The 20,784-nt window shown below is 37.6% G+C and overlaps 1 protein-coding gene across 1 annotated transcript in view; it reads left to right on the top strand.

The window, feature by feature from the left end:
• PIGK (phosphatidylinositol glycan anchor biosynthesis class K) overlaps positions 1-18,660 on the top strand; it is a 68,322-nt gene extending 49,662 nt beyond the window's left edge. The window contains exon 11 of the mRNA XM_055815391.1: positions 18,048-18,660. Within this exon, the coding sequence (XP_055671366.1) occupies positions 18,048-18,164 (117 nt within the window). The 3' untranslated portion in view covers positions 18,165-18,660. The remainder of the gene's footprint in view (positions 1-18,047) is intronic.
• The last annotated feature ends 2,124 nt before the right edge of the window (positions 18,661-20,784 follow it).

Raw genomic sequence — 20,784 nt, forward strand, 5'->3', positions numbered from 1 at the left:
TATTCCTGATTCTAGTTGAGCAACCCGCGTGAGCACCGTTAGCTTTGCTGAGTCTCTTCAGAGGATGTTAGGGGGTTGCCACATCCAGTCTAGTTTGAGGCTGTTGACTGCAGTCCACAATAAGGGAAATTAAGTAAGAAATTTAAGAAAGATGATGAGAGGGGGATCTCCAGAGTTGTAACATGACTGTAGAGCTGCAATTCTGTATTAAGTCTTGCAAGAGGCTTTTTGTTTCCATAACTTCTGTGCTTCTGTAACAAGTTTGCCCTCCTCATCCCTCCCTCACCCCCCCCCCCCCCAAAAAAAAAAAAAAAAAAAAAGATATCCTTTTGGTTAGAGGATTAGTTTTTGTTCATTCTTGGGGCCTCATTCTCATATAATAGAGGGGTGTTAGTTTATTGCATTTGTTGATGTTATTCCTGTTTCACACTGATTTAATTGAGAGAGGTTTTCTTCAGCAGTGTGTGGCAGAAATTGTTGAAACAGTATTAAGAAAATAGAACACTATGTTGTATAGATTTTTTTGAAGTATTATTTGATTATCTATAATACAACAGTTTTAGCTCTCAGACTTAAATGTTTTCACAAACGTTAAATTAAAGTGATTTTATGTGGCTTGTGATCTGTGAATTGCTCGATATGAAAATTAACCCATCACATGCTGATACAGTCTTGAAAGTATAACTTGAACATTCAGGGATCACAGTGGTGCCTTGCCCACTGGCCTGTAGCTGCCCTTTGGCAGTTATGTTTCAGGAGGTCCTCTCATGCTGGCTACACCTGTGCTGGTGGTGGAGTCTTGGTTCCTGTTTATGTTTTATAAAAACTAGTAGTGGTGTTCAGAACTTCGGCCAAGTATGTGGGGTGTTTAATAGCACAGCAGTTACCCAGATTTTGATATTTTTGATGCAGACAGTAATTTTGGTTTATGGATAATAACTTATTAAAAGTTTTTAAAGTGCTTTGATACTTGATATGCTTTACTGTGTCTTTACAGGCTAAGAGGTTCAAACCCAACTTGTGATACTTAGACGTGTCAGGTTGGATGTGTAAAGTTTTAGACACAGCTATTTATACATTCCATGAAAATCCATTCCTGTAGCTGTGTTTGAAAATAACTTTAAAGCATAGCTTGCTTTTTAAAACTCTGATCATGGTATTCAGCTAGATGATGTCAGAGATAAAATATGACCTTTCATCAAAAGGTCCAAATTTTGCTGTACCTGTTAGCCCAGACACACATCTTTTCTGGATTGTTTTTCTTTGTCAGAACTGATTTTTTTCAGGGTGATTAAAAATTGAAATATTTGTACCAAAGATTAGAAAGTACTCTCATTTTGTAATTTAGTTTTATTTTAACAAAATACATTATGTGGCTACTCAACAAAAAGCTTTGTGTCATGTTCACCTTGCACTAGGACCCCTGCCTGGTCAGGCTTTACTTTTGCAATTCTGATCAAAATACTGAAGACAGTGTCGTCCCCTTACCATTGTCACTTTTCGTGGCCACTTTGGGGTATATGGAGAACAGCAGCCCGTTCTGGCAGAGTTCATGTCTGTCTGTTCCAGACTAGAGGTGAGAAAAGCTGTTTCTGGTGCGTGCCATGGGAATCTGTCGACATCCTCTTCCTCACAAGCTGACCTGAAGTCCTTTCTGGGGCTCAGGCATTCTGACTATTTTCATGTGCAGAACTAAATCCAGGTGTGCTTTACGCATTTTGCTGGTCTGGGTTTTCTTCGTCTAGGGCACTTGGGATCTATAGTAGTTAGAAATTAATATGTTTTACTAAGATTATTTTTTTCAATTCCTTTTCTGTATTAAAAATAGGTTTGTGAATTGTGTAACCTAGAGGTGGTTTGCTCGCATTTTAGCACTCTTAATGAAGTGGGCTCAAGTGGAATCATGACTGGATGTTATCCAGGAAATAAGAACTTGCTTCTTTCCTTAAATTATATACAGCATGTGGGTTTAATTTCTCTTACTGTTGCAAGAGGTTATTTAATTTTATTTTTTTTTTACTTCATTTAAATTGAATGCTACCTAGCAGAAAACTCAGTGCTCAAGCTATTACTGCACGGTTTTGCCAACCACCAAATATGTCATAGAGCAGCAGAGATATTCCTGCCAGCGCTCTGCCATTTGGTGCATATAGGTGCTTTGAAGTTCATTCTATAGTATTACTTCTAAAATTAAGGTTGATTTAAAAGATTGCGAGTAGCAGAGTCTGGCTGTGTGAGTCACGTAATGTATGTAATGTGTACTTTTAAATCTGGAGAATTAATGTTTAATTATTTTGATAGTACTGTTTTCTATAAATAATAAATTAAGACTGGAATAGTTGCCTGTTTCTCTGACTAACTCCCAAGAAATCACCAAACATAATCTTGACCTGGTTTTAGACGGTACTTATCTTTTGGTGGCAAAACATTAAACCAGAAACATTTTCAGGCATTTTTTCATCTAGTGAGCTACTGCAGAGTCAGTGGTGGTGTTCAGGGTGTTCATATGTAAGCCAGTAGTCTGCACAATATTGTGTCTCTCTCTCTCTTTTTTTTTTTTTTCTTATTCAGAAATGAAGTAGCATGTTAGCCTAATGAAATCTAATAAGCAAAGTTTTAGCATTCCTGAATAGCATGTATTTCTGTGTGTAGCATAAAGTATTTTTGTAAAAGATTTAAACTGTAATTTTTTTGATTTGCTGTTGTTTTTCTCATTAGTTCTTTCCAATCACAGAATACAATGATGTGGAGTTAGTGTAAATTACTGATGATCTGTTTTTACAGACAAGGCACAGCTGCTTTTGTTTTGCTGTGGTTTTCATCTGAGCATGAGGGAAACCCTCTGGAAGCAGAGACCTAGTAAAGCAGTCTTTGTTCTTCCATCTTCTCATTAAAGGACTGTTGTGGGTGATCACTTTCTGCTTATCTAGGGTCATTATTTTACTGTTTCTCAACCACAGGGAAAGTTCTGCTTCTTTATCTCTTTGTTAAGATGAAATATTAGATGAAAGCTCTTCTCTTAGTCTTCAAGACACAGTAAGTACCTTAGAATTATTTTTCTTTCAAATGTTGCCTCCCAAATCTTAAAAAATTTAGCAGTAGTTATGAGAAAATTCATTTCTGTAAGGATAGACCACCAAAATATTCATGCATAGGGAGCTCCTTCGTCTGCACGCAACACTGCTCAGCAGAGCCAGAAAAGAAGTGCAAGTGTTTTTGTTGCTGACCAAGCATTACAGGGGAACTGAATGTGGTATTAAATTCTTCACATTACAGCTGAATACAATGGATTGAATAACTAAAAGCATTGAAAGGTATCTTGCATGAGGAACCTGAACAGTCAGCTGTAGGGTTCTTGTTTTTAACGATTTCCTACTAGAAATACCACACTGAACATCTTCTGTAAGCCAAGAAGGGGAACCTTTGCCTGTTCCAGCTGCCCTGAGACATTGGAGATGGGTGGTAGCTTTTTGTTGCCACAAATGTTGCGGGCATGGTCCATCATTTCTTCACTGTTCTGCGTGAAAAAATATAACTTTACCTCCTTCCTTGCGTTTTTTAAAAAAATGAAACCAAAGTATATTTTAAAAACAATAAAATTATCTCCTCTTTTTTTCCTATTACACAGCTCTGTTAAGAACAGATAGTTGAGCAGTTACTGTCAAAATGTTCTGTTTGGCGTGCGTGCACATTATTAGCTTGTCTGGGCATCCATAGGGTCCAGTCTCTGCTGTCATGTCTTGGAATGTAAATTTACTGCTTCTTCACAGAAGTGGCACCCAGCAAGATGATAGTAACCCCTAGATCATACTCTCCTTCAAAAATAATAACTTCTTCAGAGAGATGCAATAGCAGAAACGGATGCAACTGGTGTAGTGTTTTCAGAATGACTATTCTAGGCTGTACAGGTCCTGCAGTTTGGACAAAGGAGTATAGCACCAAACTTCAGGTTTTCTGAGGTCGTGTCTCTTTTCTCTTTCCCTGACCTATGAAAACCCTCATATTTAAAGATTGGCATTGTATCTTCCTTATTCTTCGGCACAGGATGGGAGATCAGTTTGACAGGCAGCTTGGAGTAATTTAACTAGGGGCTGCCCCTCAAGTGGCCACACTCTGCTCTCACCCATTCCTGTTAAGAGTCCTGTGCTCATTAAGCGCAGCAATGAGCTGAAAAATACTGCTTTAGAAAAAAAAAAAAAAAGGCATTTTTCAGCCTGGCTGGGTGCATGACTACAGAATTTCTGAAGCCAGCTAGAACAGGTAGTATCAGCCAAAATTGATAAAGTGTATGTATAGTCCCAGAAAATGTTTGTTTATCTTTCTCATGAGCACGTAAGAGTATAAATACTTGTTACTCTGGAAGGTTGAAATGGAAATAAATTTAAGGCTTTTGTGCATATCATGGGACTGTCCAGTTTGCCCTTGAGCATACTGGTAATACGAGGCATTATATGTGAATGTAGTGTCATCCATTTCGTGGATTATGAGACATCAGTTTCATACCCACCAGCATATAGCAGCTGTACTGTTACAAAATCCATGAAAAGGTACCCTGGCTCTGTAGTAGCTATCATTGTTACAGGTGCCAGGTTGAATCTACAGCATCTTTGAGAGGTAATCCCTGTAATCGTTTCTTTTTAATAAACACTATCTAAAATGTAAAATGAAGGAAGAGGTCCAGGAAGTGACTGTAACATGTCAAGCTTTGTTGAGTGCTGTAGATCTTTGTGGTTTACTCATCTGAACTTCAAATAACTGCATTTGGAGGGTTGATAGTAGCTATCTGAACATGAACTCTAAAAATTATTAGATTTCTTATATTAAAAAAAAAAAAAGTGTTTTTTTCAGCTGAATCATCCCTGTGTTTGAAGATCCTGTATGCCCAAACCTTTCAATATGCCGTACTGATCTTTCTGTGTCTCTGTTTTGGCTTTGGACAGATTGTGCCATGATTCCTTTTTGTTGTGCTTTACAACCTGCTCGCAACTGTGATTTTGTAGTTACTGTTTCTGTCGTGCTGTAGCTGTGTTCAGAGCTTTATAGAGAGATGAGTTCAAAAATGTTTACAGCTTAAAGTAAACCACGTACTGTGCTGGCAAAAAGCAAAACGAGGTTAACAGTAAGAGATTCTGATTTGTAGACTAAGACCATAAAGGACTGTTACATTAATCTCTTCTGACTTTCTGCACAAAGTACGTAAGATACTTTATTTATAATTTTGCCTTCTTTGTGGCTATATTGAAAATTAGGAAGGATAACTAGAAAAGAGAGTGAGTAGAGCTGGTAAATGTTTAATCAAAATATTGTAATTACAGGGGGAATATAAATGAGGAGGACAATTATGGCATATTAGTACCTATATGTGATTACAGAAAGTATGCACGATATTGCAGCTGTTCCTGAAGCAGCAATACGTACGTGTCCCTTGGGTCTCAGTTGCTAATGTCACGTGAATTGTTGCACAGTGCCATAGATAAAATATCAGTAGCTGTCTCACTTTGTTTTGGGCAGCTGATACTAGAACTGCTGCTGCCACTGCAAATGTAAGGAGGTTATTTTAAAGTGAATTCTGTGATTTGAGACTCTTCGCTGTCCTTTGTGGTCATAATAAGCTTGGCTAATGTCAGAGCTTTTTTGCTAAAATTATCTCTCCAGCCATTTTCACTCTCAACATTCCAGCCCTCTATTAAGCTTATAATTCACTTTTTTCATTATTCTTTGCTTCCGTGAGATTTTTTTGTGATACACTGCTCTGCATTCATTTGCATTTGTCATTTATAAGCCTGGATTCTTACATGTTCTGAGTCTTTTTGGATTTGTCTGCACTGGGTCCCATTTATTTGCTGTTCCCTCAGATACTGGAACAGCGAATAGTATTTAGGTCACTGTGGTGAGTTGTCTCCAGTGGGGATAATTGAATAGGTTTTTCAGTGCATAATGGTATGCAAATAATATACCTTTGCCACACATGGGAATAGACTAAATATATGCACAAGCTTTCTGTGACCTTAATAGGTTTGTAGGCATCATAATACACCATGTGCTACTGTATTATAGTAGCTGATGTACGAATACTTTAAATGTGGTTCAGGGCAAAGAAATGTATGAAATAACTCATGAATTTCGTATGTGATCCACACACCTTATTGCGTATGGAAGTGTATACAAGCAATATAGCTGATTTACTTCTGTAACATAAGCAGTAGGTTCTAATAATAGTCACCATTAATAAAGCAGAAGATTCTTAATGTCTTACACTTAGAATATACTAATTCATTACATTGGTAGAGTGTCTTCGTGCATGATGCGAGATGAAACTGAAAACTGGTAAAATGATTAATCCATTAGACTGTTTTTATGTTTATAATGTGTCACACATGAAATTAGCGTTTACAAAATTTTGCTTCTTTTTAGTTCATTTTTATTACAGGTTCTAGAGCAATTCAGGAAACAGATGCTGCATTTTAAAAAAAACTTTGCTTTAGTCAAGCTTTCTGTGCAAAAGAACACATTCTTCCTAAAACTTCATTTTACTTAAATTAACTTGTATTTCCACTGAGGATGGCTTAAATTAAGCACAAAGGGAGGCTTAGCGGTTTAGACTTCCATCAAATAAACTGCATAACTAAAAAGAGAAGATGCCAAGCCTTACACTCTTGTACTTGAAAGTATTGTTTCCCTGTCATGGGAACTCGAGATTAGAGAAATCATAAAGGCTTTGCATAAAAACAGGGAGTTAGAATTAATTTTTGCTTAAGCAGGGAAGTGTCAAAAGCCTATTATGGTAATTTTTCAATTTTGTCTTAACTGTTCACACATTTTAAAATAGTTGTACAGTTGAGTGGAGGCGTAATTGATGTGTTGTGGTTTCTTTTCTTATTTCCTTGGGCCATCATAAAACATAGCTTAGGTGCACTTAGGCTTGGAAGAAGTAGGTGTGCTAATTAAGTAGATGAAAATTTTCATATCATAGTGAGAAAATTTGCCTAATGGATTGGAATAGTATTCTGAGAATGGTTCCCCTATTCTTAATTACATCCAAGTACCAAATATCAATATTAGATGAAGACAACTAAACCACAGAAACCTTAGTGAGAAAGCGTAATTCCTAGCAGTAGAATTTTGGGTTGTGGAGACTATCATGTTCATTATTATTATAGTAAACAGTAGCAGTAAAAGTCCACATAAAAAAATATGTTACTTAATAATTTTATTCATTGTCTTTTAATGTAAATTAAAAGCTGAAAATATCATGGAATGAAGAGCTACTGCTACGTTTATTTTGTTAATCTTTATTGAATTAAAAAATTATAAATCTTGTCAATATCATAACAGCCTGTAAAGTGCTAGGGCAGTAATTTAAAATTTATGCTTGACCTAGAATAAATTTTTAAGACTTCCCTGATTAAAGGAACACTGATATAGCAAAACCTTTTAATGGTAAATTAAATCACTTTTTCTTTTAGTAAATACAGTATTTAACAGAAGAAATACTGTTCCAGAGTGGCATTCATTTTAGTGATCAGTTTTGCAGTTCCATAGGAGTCGTCTTTGATGGAACAAGCTTTGCATTTGGAATGAGGCTTACTAGCAAATGTGAAAGTAAGCAATACTCCTAAAGTGGTCGTTGATTAGTAAGACTTCTGTTTTTATATGCAGAGGAAGGGCTTCTTTCCTAGCTTGCAGCTAATTTTTCTGTAGAAGTCTCTTTGGGGCTATGAAGGAGCTGCCTTTGGCATCCCCCAATTATGCCTAACTTGTTTGGAATTTTTCTGGCTTTGTCTGCAGTAGAAACTAGTGAAAAGACAGGTCTGCTGTATTACAGGGATGAGGTGTATTCTGCTTTATCAGTTTTCCTGACACTGCTGAATGGCTTCTGTCAAGATCCACTTTCAGTTTCTCTTAACGTGTACTTTAGAGTGGCCTGATTCTTCCTTAGCTGCTCTTTCCCCAAAAGCTGTGAACAGGAACTATCTCACTGAAAGTACAATAGTGTCATGCAGTTTTTGTGAGATGAGGCCTGGATAGGAGGGTCAACATCCATTCTGGCTGTTAAATTAGTTTTCCAGTTTACAGGTTTCTGATGTTTTGTATTTGTGTCCCTGGAATAATAATGCCAGGAGTAAGAAAGCCAAGTGTGTGATGGATGTGCATGTGGAGTGGAGAGGAAAGGTGGGGTTGCTGTTAGATCCTTAGGTGAAGGGCAAAGTATTTCTTAGTTTTTATTCTTTATTTTATTGCTTGTTTCTGTGCTCACTGCAATCAGTATTAACATCAGTGTGTGTGTAAGCACGTGTAATTTGAGTGTAAGACTAAATGCTTGGCTTAGTTTGTGTTACCTGTCACTAAATATATGCAGGAGCAGGACCTTTCTATATAAAGCAGATTACTGAAGTATGTTATAGTAGGTTGTCCAAGATGAAAGATTTAATTCCATTTTCTGGTGTCAGTTCAGTGTTCTGTAACGTTTTCATTTCTCACATAACCTTGAACAGTTTTTATTAATCATTACTTTTTTATTGTTTACACATGAAAGCTTCTCTGATAGACAGTATTTATTTAAATGTTTTTTCAGTCACTAGTAAAATTAGCAGTAACAGTTTTGCTAGGTTTTTTCTTCCATCTACTATATTTTTTCTGAGCTTATGCAGCATAAAAAGTAGCTGTTACCAATAAGCTCACATTGATAAGGAAAAAACATAAATGTTATCAGTTTTAGCTTGACGGATTTTGCAATACTGTGATGGCAGATACCTTCCTGAACACTTTTCCTCAAGTGAAGGCAATGTTAGCTCTACATATATTCAAACATTTATCCCACTTAACCGTGTAAACTTAGTGAGGTGTTATTGGTGGTTTTTTTGTGTTAATTATGTTTTGTTTACTCTTCAATAGCATGCTGTGTGGAGCATGGCAGTGTAACTCACAAGCTCTTGACAGGACTGATGAATGGCCAGAGATAGAGATATTGGCAGGCTGCTCTCTAGTGCTCTGTCTGGAATTGTTTTCCTAAATAATTCAGAGGGTTGAAATTTGATGAAATCATTTCCATTTGAAGAATGAATGGAAGGGGTAAATGAATGAAGACTCCAGTAATGGAGCAGTTGTGTTGGACAGACAAGACAGCATTCCGCATTGTCATTCCTGCTCACATTCTCTGTATGAGGTTGTGATTCGACTTTGTGCAAGTGATTACTTCTGTAATGACTGCTTTCTTACTCGGCTGTGGAGCCCTGCTGTAGCCAGCTCTGTCCTCCCCTCGGCATCCCTCCGGGGTGAGAGGCCCTGGATGTTGACAGCTGTCTCCTCTGGCTCAGTGTTTCTTGAGAAGTGTGACTCCAGTGGTGGGGCTCTTTGAACTAGTGAGTGTTTGCATATTTTCAGCAGGGAGTGCTTCACACGAAAGACTGTCTACAAATACCTGACTGACAAACAGATGATGAGCAGTACTTACAGGGGACTGAGTGACACCGTGACATCACTAGGGCAGTAACCTGTGGATAGTTTAGATGGTAGGCAGGAAAGGTGCAACTGGTTTGCCACAAGGTAAGACCATCTGTGGTTTTATCTTTTTTAAAGACTTACCTTTTCGGAAAGATGTTGATACTGTACCTATTGCATGTGGTAGTCTGGGAGGGTGTGTACTCAGCTACGCTCATTCCTTCTTCCAGAAAGATGGTCTTTGTTGAGCCCCACATGGTATTTGACTGATGAACCTAGTGTCATGCAAATATCATGCAGGAACAGTGAACATTTACGATACCATAAATTTGCTTTTTTTTCCTTAATGGCAGCTGCCTACAAAAACTTTGCAGGAATGGATCTGCTCTCTGGGACTCCTTGTTCTTTGACGTACCAAGCACAAATGAAACAGCTTTCTGCTCTAGGTGTAATTACATGCAACCACTAAATAAGTGTCTGTGTTACTGCTGTGTCCATGTTTTAGGATTTGTTTCTGAGGTTGTATAGCAGCTAGAGTAGCCAAAAGTATTAGGTTGATGTTTCAGAATAGTTTTTTCCTTTTACTTTTTCTCTGCTCACACAGAGTGTATGTACAATGTAAACTTGAGTCTGGCATACCGGTGCAAAACTACTGAATACAAAATTGCCTTTAAAAGCTGGGTGGTAGTGGGGAACAAACCAATCTATCACCAGCTGTAACACACTGATTTCTCACTGAAAATGAAAATGTTTTGCAATAAACAGCCATATTTGATCTTGCTCATATAAATGTGCAGGCAGCTTTTGCCTCAGCCCTGATTCTCCCTCCATCCATTTTTTCATGCCTGCCTCTTAAATCTAGTGCTGTTTTGAGTTTTGCAAGCTGGAGCTAGAAAATGTGGAGCTCTGCTGCACACACGTATAATGTAGCACACAGCTCAGGGCAAAGGAGAACTTTTAAAATTATAGTTGTAGAGATTTAAGAAACGAGCAGTAAAAACTATGTGAATAAGGAATATTTATTTGGATTTCAGTTTCTTAAAATGTTGCTGTTGAGAGATTTTATTAGGTCTTTTACTCAATATGGCATATTGAATGTAAGATCTAATGTTGTCTAACATCTGTTGTTAATACAGCCTGTCACCTGGAAATAAATTAATAGATACACATGGGATATCCAGAAAAAAAATGTGTGGTTAGAAGCGTTACTACTACCTTGAAAGGAATAGCATAATAATTTATGAACGTCATGGTTACTCCATATAAACAGGAACAACTTCATTTGAATTCGAATGGTCAAAATTATACTTCATAATGGAAGTTCTAAGGCATACAGTTAATTTTATAAGATTAAGAAAAAAAACCTGCCTCAAAGCATATTGATTTAAAAGCATTTGAATGGACTCACCTTGTGGTGAGAGTTGTTCCAGAGAGACGCTATGGGAAATCCAAGTTAGATTTCCACGGAGGAGGTGGGAGTGCTGTGCTCCTTCGAAAGACTGGGTGTCGTGCTTAAAAGAACAGTACTCTGAGAATAGCTTGGCCCTATTTACAGTTGTATTTTTGTGACTATGAAATATTTTTCTCCCTCTAGTAGCTCCTACACACCCTTTTAGTCTCCTTTGTTCTTTGCAGCTGCTGTTTCTGTCTGTTTCACCCAAAGTTTTGGTAGCAGAGAGTGAGTTGCTTTTACATCTGGTCATTTTTAGATGCTCCTCTCCACTGAGGTCTGCCTCGCTAGTGCATGTTTTTGCCGTTGTCTGACCCCCTCCAGCGTAAGGACCTTGCAGTTTATCTTTCTGTCTGTGGCATGGCACTGTGCACTGAATGCCTTTAGTCTTGTTTTTGCTAATGTTCCTTTTCTTGTTTAAGTTAATTAAATGTAAACATATTAAAAAAGAAGGATGCCTCTCAAAGTAAGGGTGGCCAAGTTTTGAATGCTGAGTCTGCTTAAGCTGCTCATCTTCTATTTTTGCATGCTTCAGCTGGCACGAAGCTTTGTATTTGCAAATGTAATTCATACATTTGCTGTGGTCTTACGTGCCATTCTGTGAAAAATCATGATCATACAATATATTCATGTAATAGTATGAATTTGATTAAAATACAAAAAAACCCAGTCTGCTTAATATACCTTAAATAGATGTAGTTGAGTGTTTTCCTAAATACGAGTTTATATTGTGACTTTTTTCATCTCTACCCTAAAGCATACATGAGTTACATTATGGAACTCACTGGTACCTGAGCAGGTAAGAGCTCAGCTCTTGTACCTCAGCAGAGGCAAGACCTGTGCTGTGCCACTCTGTCGAAGATGGATGCAAATGGTTACTGCTGCCGTACGGAGCTGTGTGTGTTAGCTTTGGATGTAGCACATCACACGCCTTGGTTTGGAGGCCCCCTGGTACAATCCCTATTGTATTTGCCAGGCGGGCATCATTTGTCTGAGCACTGGCTTGTCTGGGATTTAAACTGCGCTGGGTCCCAGGTGCTGGGAAAGCTCCCTTTGATTAGAAGTAGTATATTGTGTGTTGTGTCACAGGTTGGGAAATCAATGAATAATTGTTAAACCACTAAAAGCACTTTAAAGTGCTATGAAATGCTGAGAGATAACACTGGAAGTAGAGAATAATAACTAGTAGTTAATTTCTTAAAAGCACTTATAGATTACATATTTTAGAAGGAAATTAAAAACTATCATAACAGTATTGTAGTTTATATTACAGTGATTACACAGTTTTCAAATTAAATATTTTTAATACAGTTGTTGGCATTGATATGTTAATTTAGTTTAACTGCTGTCCTTTCCCATATCTTTCGTGAGTTTTTGTTGTTGGCGAGTGACCTTTATTCATTATTTTATTAATATTGAAAATATCAGTAATCATGGCGCTGCGGTTAATAAATACAGACTGGGAGATTAGACAAAAGTGCTTTAAATTGTTTTGCAGATTAACAGGCACTGTTTCTGTCAGAGTTTTCTTATGACTTTAATCTGCTGTGGGCACAAAAGAGGATTAAACTATTACTAGATGGCTGGAGGTATTTGATTTCGCCCACCCCCTTGTGAGGACCCCAAATCCAAACTGTAACTGACAAGTTAGAAGTGCATACGTCCACTAAAAGCTTTGAGGACCTACCTTGTGCTGTGATTTGCTTGTGATACATATAAATTCATTCCGCGATTAAACTTTGTTGTGTGCTTTGTCATAAGAATTGAGAGGATTGCCCAGTTTGAGATTTTAAATTGCAGGTAAACCTGAATTGTTATGGAGTGCCTCTAGGAAATACATAGTGTGCACGGTGCACTGCAGAGCAGAATTTGGCTTTTCCAAGGAGTTTCCTTGTCCTTCGGTTTGAGCTCAGTGGGGATTTTTTCTGAGAGGAGAAGCAGGCAGGTCGTTTCAGTCTTGGATCTGAGTTTGGCCTTGGAGTTCAAAGACCTGTTTTGAAATGCGGATTTTTCTTTTTCCAGATTTCAGTACTGGTCTTTAACACATACTCTAACATAAAATTAGGTATTTTGAGAAACAAGAAAGAAAACCTTTAGTGTTGCAATGGAAGAAATACAAACATTCATTTAAATGGAGAATGACCAAGAAGAAAACCTAGAAATTTATACCCCAAAATACATAAAATTCACCCCAGTGGCAAGCACTGCACGGACAAGCACGCTTCACTTCCCTGAGAGTGCTTGCTGACTCCCAGGACTAGTAGAGGTGGAGAAACTCCACAGAGGAGCGTGCACAGGGTTTCCCCCCAGTGCCGCAGCTGCTGCTGTGTGCCAGGCAGCCCCAGAATGCTGGGTGACATCGCCTACCACGTGTGCTGCAATAAATAGGCCAAAACTGGGTCTAGGGCACTCTGCACTGAAACTCCAGAGAATTAAGCAGGGATTAATTTGTAATACAATAGCTGCCACTTTAATGGACTCGTTGGAACACAGCTCTTCTAATGGTTTATTTTTGTGCAGTTACATACGGATATTTTGCACTCGTGGTACACATACACACCATCTGCCTCAGGTTGGGGAGGACGTCCCCCATACCGGGGATAATATGCACATCAATTTTTAAGGTTTTGCCCACTTTCTTAAAGCTCTGTTTGGAATAAGATACTGGAGGAGACTGAAGAATTTGCGTATCCCTTTTCCATTTGGGAATTACTACATTACTACACTGCTTTCTCTACTGCTACCACCCAAATGTGGTTTCTGAGTTTAACCCAAAGTTTTCTGTACTGATATTTTTGTCCTTACTGAGGACACCAATGCAAAGGGTGTTCTCTTGGAAAAGGACTGTAGGGTTGCATTATAATGATATTTAACGTGTTTTCCACATGCAATGTTAATATAGGATGTATTAAATCTTATTTCTGTTCTTATGTAACATTTTAAAATTAAACCGTTCTCAATCTAATTAGCACTTCAGCTTTAATACTATATTATTTTTTGCATAAAACTCATTTTAATTGGAGTAACAAGTATTGCATGTTTCATGAAACACGTTCATTGAAAGTCTTGGATACTTTCCATTCGGGTCCCTACAGACCTATCCAGTTTGAAAATACACTGTTTTATCCTCTTCTTAATTACAGTACTTGAAGCGACTCTCTGTTAACTGTTTTTAAGTTCCACAGGATAATGAGTCTACCAGAACTAGAGAGCGTACAACAGAATACTGTTCACAGGAGGAAGCTTGCTGTTGCTTAGCTACCTATCTTTTTAATTTGGAATCTCCAGCAATTCGATAATGACTAGCCCTTAAGCTGTGAAATGTATTTGTTCATGACACATTGTACTGTTTTGTATGTGCCTTTCACCTGTGTGTTACTGCTATTATTGTAGGGATAAACAGGGCATTTATAATGGGGTTGCATTGTGATATAACTCACAAAACCTGAGTACATTAGTTACATAAGCGGTACATGGTATACCAAGTTCTTAGGTGGGAACAACAACAATGAAATTGAGAATAATGTAGCCAAAAGAGCTACTGCTTTTGCTCCTCCACATCAGTCCCAAATATGAGAAAGCTTGCATGATTTGTAAGTACTACAGCCATTCTGTAGTCTTTTAATAGTACACGTTCTCACATCAATTTAGGCATAATAGAGATACATAATTAATTGCAAATTAAAATACTTCAACACAACTTATTTTTTTTGTCCATTTAGCATTTTCTCGCAAGTGAGAAAATGAATGACTTCTAAAAATCGCCTGACTTGCACAGAAACTTGCTGAAATAAGACTCTGTATGAGGCATTGTTTATCAGATAAATATCGGATTTTTTTTTTTTAGGAATCTGGGAAAAACTTGTATTCATTAATGCTTTCTGATCAATCCTAAAATTGTTATAAAGGGACAGTTTATGTAGGGATTGCTTATAGCCACAGAACTGGTATAAGTGTAGAAAGAAATTCTGTCTTTTCAAAATCTTTTTCCAGTATGTGGATCTAAAAAGGAAACTTTTTCATTTGCTATTAGAGTGCTGCTTTATTACTTCAATAATTTTTCCCATTAGGAGAGATCTCTGTGACTCTTCCCTGCCTGCCCACGCAAAGTGGTCAAAGCAACTTCTGCAGCGATACGCTTGAGGCTGACATATGTTTACGGAAAGGCATCCTGCCTGGGCCACCGTTCCTTGTGCGGCACTGCTGGCATAGCGGTGGCGGTGCCGCGTCATGCCGCGCTTCCTTGCTGACGTGGCTACACTGGCAGTGCTTTTGGCAGTGGCACAATTGTAGCAAGAAGAAAGAAATGTTGGGTCTGGTGTTACAATGGTGCCAGCTGAAAGCTCTCTGCCAGCCTATGTTATACGTAAAATTTGCTGACATAATTCATGGAAGCAACAACTCAGTCTTGCATGTAGATGGGTGTGATTCACCGGTGCAAAATACAGCTTTTTGTAAAGGAACTCCAGTGCTGTTAGCTGCTTAGCTGACGTGCCCAGCTGGACAAAGATTTGTTTTTGAAGTTTTCTGTGTTACATAGGTTACAATTTTAGAAGGATTAACTTGTCAATTCAGCACTAATTACATTTTTTAATTCAGTGATGAACTTTCTTGGGAATCTATGATCAAGTTAATTTAAAGAAAATGACATATTTCAGCTCTTAACAGGTATACTTTGTAGGTTTAAACAGGAGTCTGTGTAATCCCATTTTAGGTATTCATAAGGTTTTGATGTCTGTATGTCCCTGGTGGAAGATACTGGCATATTTCAGTATAATTTTGTGCTCAATTAACCTCGCTATTGACTTACAGATGTACAATAGAGTTGCATGTCTTTGCCCTTTTATTATGGTTTAATATTTCTATGTAGATCTCAGTTTCTGGGCCTGTAAATCTTTCTCATTGAGATTATTTTTAAGATTACTAAGTATGTAGCCCTTTAATAGCCTCATATGTATTTTTTTGTCATATCTTCATGTTTTTAATCCTTCACATTTTAACACTGTGTCCCATGGCTTTAAACCAACTATATGTGTCCTTGATTTCCCAGCACAGAGCCATTGCTGCACTCACCTCTGTTTCTTTGTGGAATTCCATGGAGGCATCAGTACAAGGCATGACAAAATGTAAAACCATACTCATAGATCACCTTATAAATATTTATTGATATAAATTCTTTAAAGAAATTAAATTACGTGTTCTATACAAAATAGGAGAGAGAGGCTTTTAATGTCACTGCCTGCAAATTGAAGTCATTTGTCTAGAAGGGTCAGGTGCCACTTTGTCGTAAAGAATTTGTCTGAGATCCAAGAAAGGAAAGATTGATAGTACAAAGAGATTGATGAAACAGGCACTGCAATATGCATGCGAAGTTAGGGGTTAATTAGGAGGATTTAAACAAGAAAGTTCCTTTGTGTGAGAAGTGTCGTGTGCTGTTACTTTCAGAAGCGAGGTGTGCTGGCAGCCTTTTTGAACATGCAGAGCTGATTTTCTGAGATGTTTATACAGAGATGTGTGGTTGTGAGCATCTGTGAGGTGGCAGATTACCAACAGCACATACACTGCAGCTGATGAGTGCTCCTTAGGAAATGGAGTGGTTTGCATATATAGACACCATTGTCGCTCGTATCTTTGGTTTTGTTGTTGATATAAATCGTAAGGCTGGTTCTGTGATTCCTGTATCAGAGTAAAATCATTAATATTTGACTGCCAAGTTCTTTGGGTGTCTCAGGTGATGTGGCTATTTGTTACAGTTTTTAATTACAAGCATGGTACCTAAAGAAAAATCCTAAAGCTAAAACTATGTCGCTTAGAAAATAGGAGCTGAGCAATCAACAAACATTGTTTTCTTGTTGATAGGAAAGCTGTTTTGAAAGAACAGATGCTGCAAACTGTTCCTTATTGCATTAAAGTTCACCAGCCACCTGGTACATTTAGTGGAGAACGACAAGCTTCCATATGCAGATTCATGCAGAAATCGAACACAGTACCTTTTTTTGTAATAGTTATTCACATGGTAGAAATTTTAAATTTGACTTAAATGCAACAAAACCAAAATACTCTGTGCCCCTTGTTTCTCATTCTGTACAAGGACAAAATAGTGCAAATCTTTCAGCAAGGCAGGAATAAAAAGCTCAGCCAGCACTTCAGTATTTATTATTGTAATAGTAAATCATCTGTCTGTGTAGAAGATCTGTAAAACATACCTGCTGAGGTACGAGGGACTGAGTTATACTTCTAAATATTGTAATTCTGATATTTTTGTTATGATATTCTTAACTAAAATTTTATATTCATATAGCTTCACCTTATTTTTAGCCCTGGAGACAGATCTTGGGACACATAGCAGCTCTTATCTTCTGCAATCCATTTCTCACTGAATATGGAGTGTCTGAAATTTTAAGTAAGAGGAGGAGGAAGAGGACAGATAGGTTTTATCTTACCTTGCCGCTAAGTGTGAGACAGAAAAGGCCTTAACAAATTTCAGTGTATTGCTTTTTACCAAAGATGAAAAAATTGTTGAAGAGACAGGTATTTGAATTGCAGAATATATTTCTACATTAAGGAAAGGCAGTTAGACTCAATGAGGCCCCTGGGAAACGTGATTGACATTAAAAACAATCCTATTTTGTTTTATGGTATTCCTGTTACAGCGAATCTTAACTTATGTGGTTTGATATCTGTTTATTCACATAATTCTGAGTACAAAAGAAACTGTAGCAAACACTCTAGGTAGTGGAAAAACAACGCTATTTTCTCTTTCACATTTTCACTTGTAGCAACTGTTTTTCATACTCACAGCATTTTTTTCTCTTGTATTAACATGAGACCAGATATGAAAAATTCTGTCCAAACAAATGAGTGTGAACATGTCCCACAACACTGACACTTACCGTCAAAGTGGTGTCACAGGCACAGCTCTAGTGGCCTTTCTGTGGTACTTAACCTCCCTGCTTGAGTGACAGCTTCACCCCTCATCAGCCTTTCCACCACATCAAGAAGATGCTTCTACTTCACGAAGACATACAGTTTACTGGAATTTTTCTGTACTGCAAGGATTAACTTCCTTGTCGGACTTGATAAAGACAGTGCCTGTTTATTGTGAAAACCAAGTATAAATTCTTCGTATTTCTCTGGTTTTTTCTTTTTTTTTCAGAAACCAAAACAAAAGGACTGGCATCCTCCTGGAGGATTTATTTTAGGACTCTGGGCATTGATCATCATGGTTTTCTTCAAAACATACGGAATAAAGCACATGAAACACATCTTCTGAATTCAAGCAAGCAAGAACTTTGGATTTGTTGGTGTCATCGGAGTTCTGTGTATGTGTTATTATGGCTGCAGTGAAGAACAGTGTTGAGATCTCTCTACTAAAGGTTCTTTTGAAGTCACCTCTTCTGCCCCTTTTTTGTAAAGAGTCTAACAGATGATTTTATTGTTAGACTTTTTTTCCTTACTTTGTCTTGTTTTAAATGTATTTTAATGTTTTTCTGAGCAATTTTTCTTTCCAGCTAAATTTGAAAAAGAGGAGGGACCTAAACATAGTAACAGAATTTCTGAGGTTGATTGCGTATGGTAAATAGGCAAATTCTTTCTCCCGTAATTCAAAGTAAATCTTAGAAGTAGTCAACCTATCACTAAAGAACTAGACATTGTGCAGAACATTATTTAAGATGTCATTTTATCAATAAAAACTTAAGCCACTTTGCAGACTTTGGCATGATGTATTGAAAGCTTTCTTCACAAAAATAAAAATACTCTAGAATATATTGATTTTTTTTTTTTTCTCCTTCTTTCTTCCTTGTTAAATACAACCCTTAGATCAGTCATTTCACCTTAGGCAGTTTTGAGTCTAGGATTCTATGAGTTGGCAAAAGTGAAACAAAAATATATGACCTCACAGAATCTACTTAAAAAAATGCCAGAAAAAGTCAAACTGACTTCACCATATCCATTACAGACCCTTCACAGGCGTTGTATTTTCACTCCGTACAATATGGAATTGGATATTTTCAGGATTTTCAGTGCACTGGATTTTTGCACAGAAGAAATTAGATTCTGGCATGAGGATGAAAAATGTTATAAATTGCACTGTTGTTTTCTGTAGTTTCTGAGCCCTTGGAAAATAAGCTTTATCACCTAGGTCTTGTAAATTCTGTTTTGGCATATTGATCTTCTTGGATATTTACTGATGAGCGTATGCTAAAAGGGTTTTGTGTGTAAATAGACTGATACTAGTGAAGAGAAGAGCAACTCTGTGCATGTATAGAAACGAGTCTGTCAGCAGGGAGAAGATTTTGCAGTATGCTTTTGGAACCTGTTCTCTAGCTTAATCATAATAAAGCTTACATGATGCATACTTGATGTAAATGCTAGATTTGTATCTCTGGAAGTTATTAGGAATTACTTGTAATCACATAGTATCAGAGCAAATATATTTTTCTAAGAGTATGGTATTGAGCATTTTCGTATTGCACAGAACAGAAATCTGAGTGCATAAACATTTCTGTTGTCCTTTTTTCTTCTCTTTCAGATTGATTGTGGCATTGTAGCCTCGGGTTAGGGGTAGCGAACTTGTCAGAGCTGTGTGTATACACTGACTGGGAGGGCTGCAGAGAAGGCAGCCATTGAGGCTTCCAGCTGTTTCTAAGGGCTGATGTCAGAAAATAATAGAAACAGCAGTGTAGTACATCTCTTGAGTATTAAAACCTTATTATTTTTTTCCTACATACATCTTCTAGGCTTGGAGAAGATAAAGGTACAAAATGATCCATTATCAGGAGGTAAGCACTTGCTTGCTGCACCTCTTGTGCTTTCTGGTGAACAGCAGGAATTGTTTTCAGTAGCATGTGCTAAGCATCAGGAATAGGAATTAATCTGTACTTAAAACAAGCATTCCTACACCACTGTCCCTATAGCTGTGTAAACTGATATTCTGTGATAAATAATAACAGAGATTTCTTCCCAGTCTGCTGATGAGAAGTTTTGGTATAACTGCTGCACAAACGACAACGGTGCGACGTGATGTGAAGGATGAAGGCTCTGCTTGCTGGAAGTGCCTCCTTCAGAGAGGAGGAGTTGAACAGGTCTGAGCAGCATTCCTAGTGCTGGATCTCTGGGTCTCTTCACAAGGTGTTGGTGTGTTGGGTTTGGGGGTTTTCTGGGTAGCACCCTTCAAAAGCAATGACTTCATATCCAAAATCTGATACAACGGTGACTTTTCTTAAAATCAGACACCCCCTCCACCCCAGCTATTCCTAATGCAACAGTGAACTAAGATCTGTTGTAGACAGACTGTACAGAAATGCAGACACACTATAGATATGTGTAAACATGATACAGAAATGAATCCTGCAGAATTTCTTAGACTGTTTGCTTAGCTTTCAGGTTTTAATCCAGCTTTTGATTCTCTTTTTAAATTGTAATGAATATTTTTCATCAATTTTACAATTTTATAGGCATGTATTTTCATCCTTTAAAAAGTGGCTAAAGTGAAGTTGATGGAGCTTTTCAGTTGCAATTACACTTAATTGTACTCCTCAGCCCTTACTCAGTTTTTCTCTTTCCCTCCTTCAGCCAGCCATCTTTTGCAGGAAGTGGTAGATAGAAGCATCTACAGAACTCAATGGAATTTTGCAAGTAGCAGAAGGTACCAAAGATGCTGCTTTTTCAAAAGCTTACCTGCTTGGGGATAAGGAGGCACTTAGGTGGGTTATTAAAATGCAATTTATGAATAGAAGCACTCAGTAAGTGTGCCAGTGAAGGTGATTAAACTGAAGTGAGAACAACAATTTGACTGGGATGCAGCAAACTATGCTTCGGGCATTTCTAACATTTTTACATGCACAAAGTGAGCAGCTGAAATAGATTGTTCTCAGAGTCACTGTACAGCA

The sequence above is a fragment of the Falco peregrinus genome, chromosome 10 (assembly GCF_023634155.1).
Source record: "Falco peregrinus isolate bFalPer1 chromosome 10, bFalPer1.pri, whole genome shotgun sequence".
NCBI lineage: Eukaryota > Metazoa > Chordata > Aves > Falconiformes > Falconidae > Falco > Falco peregrinus.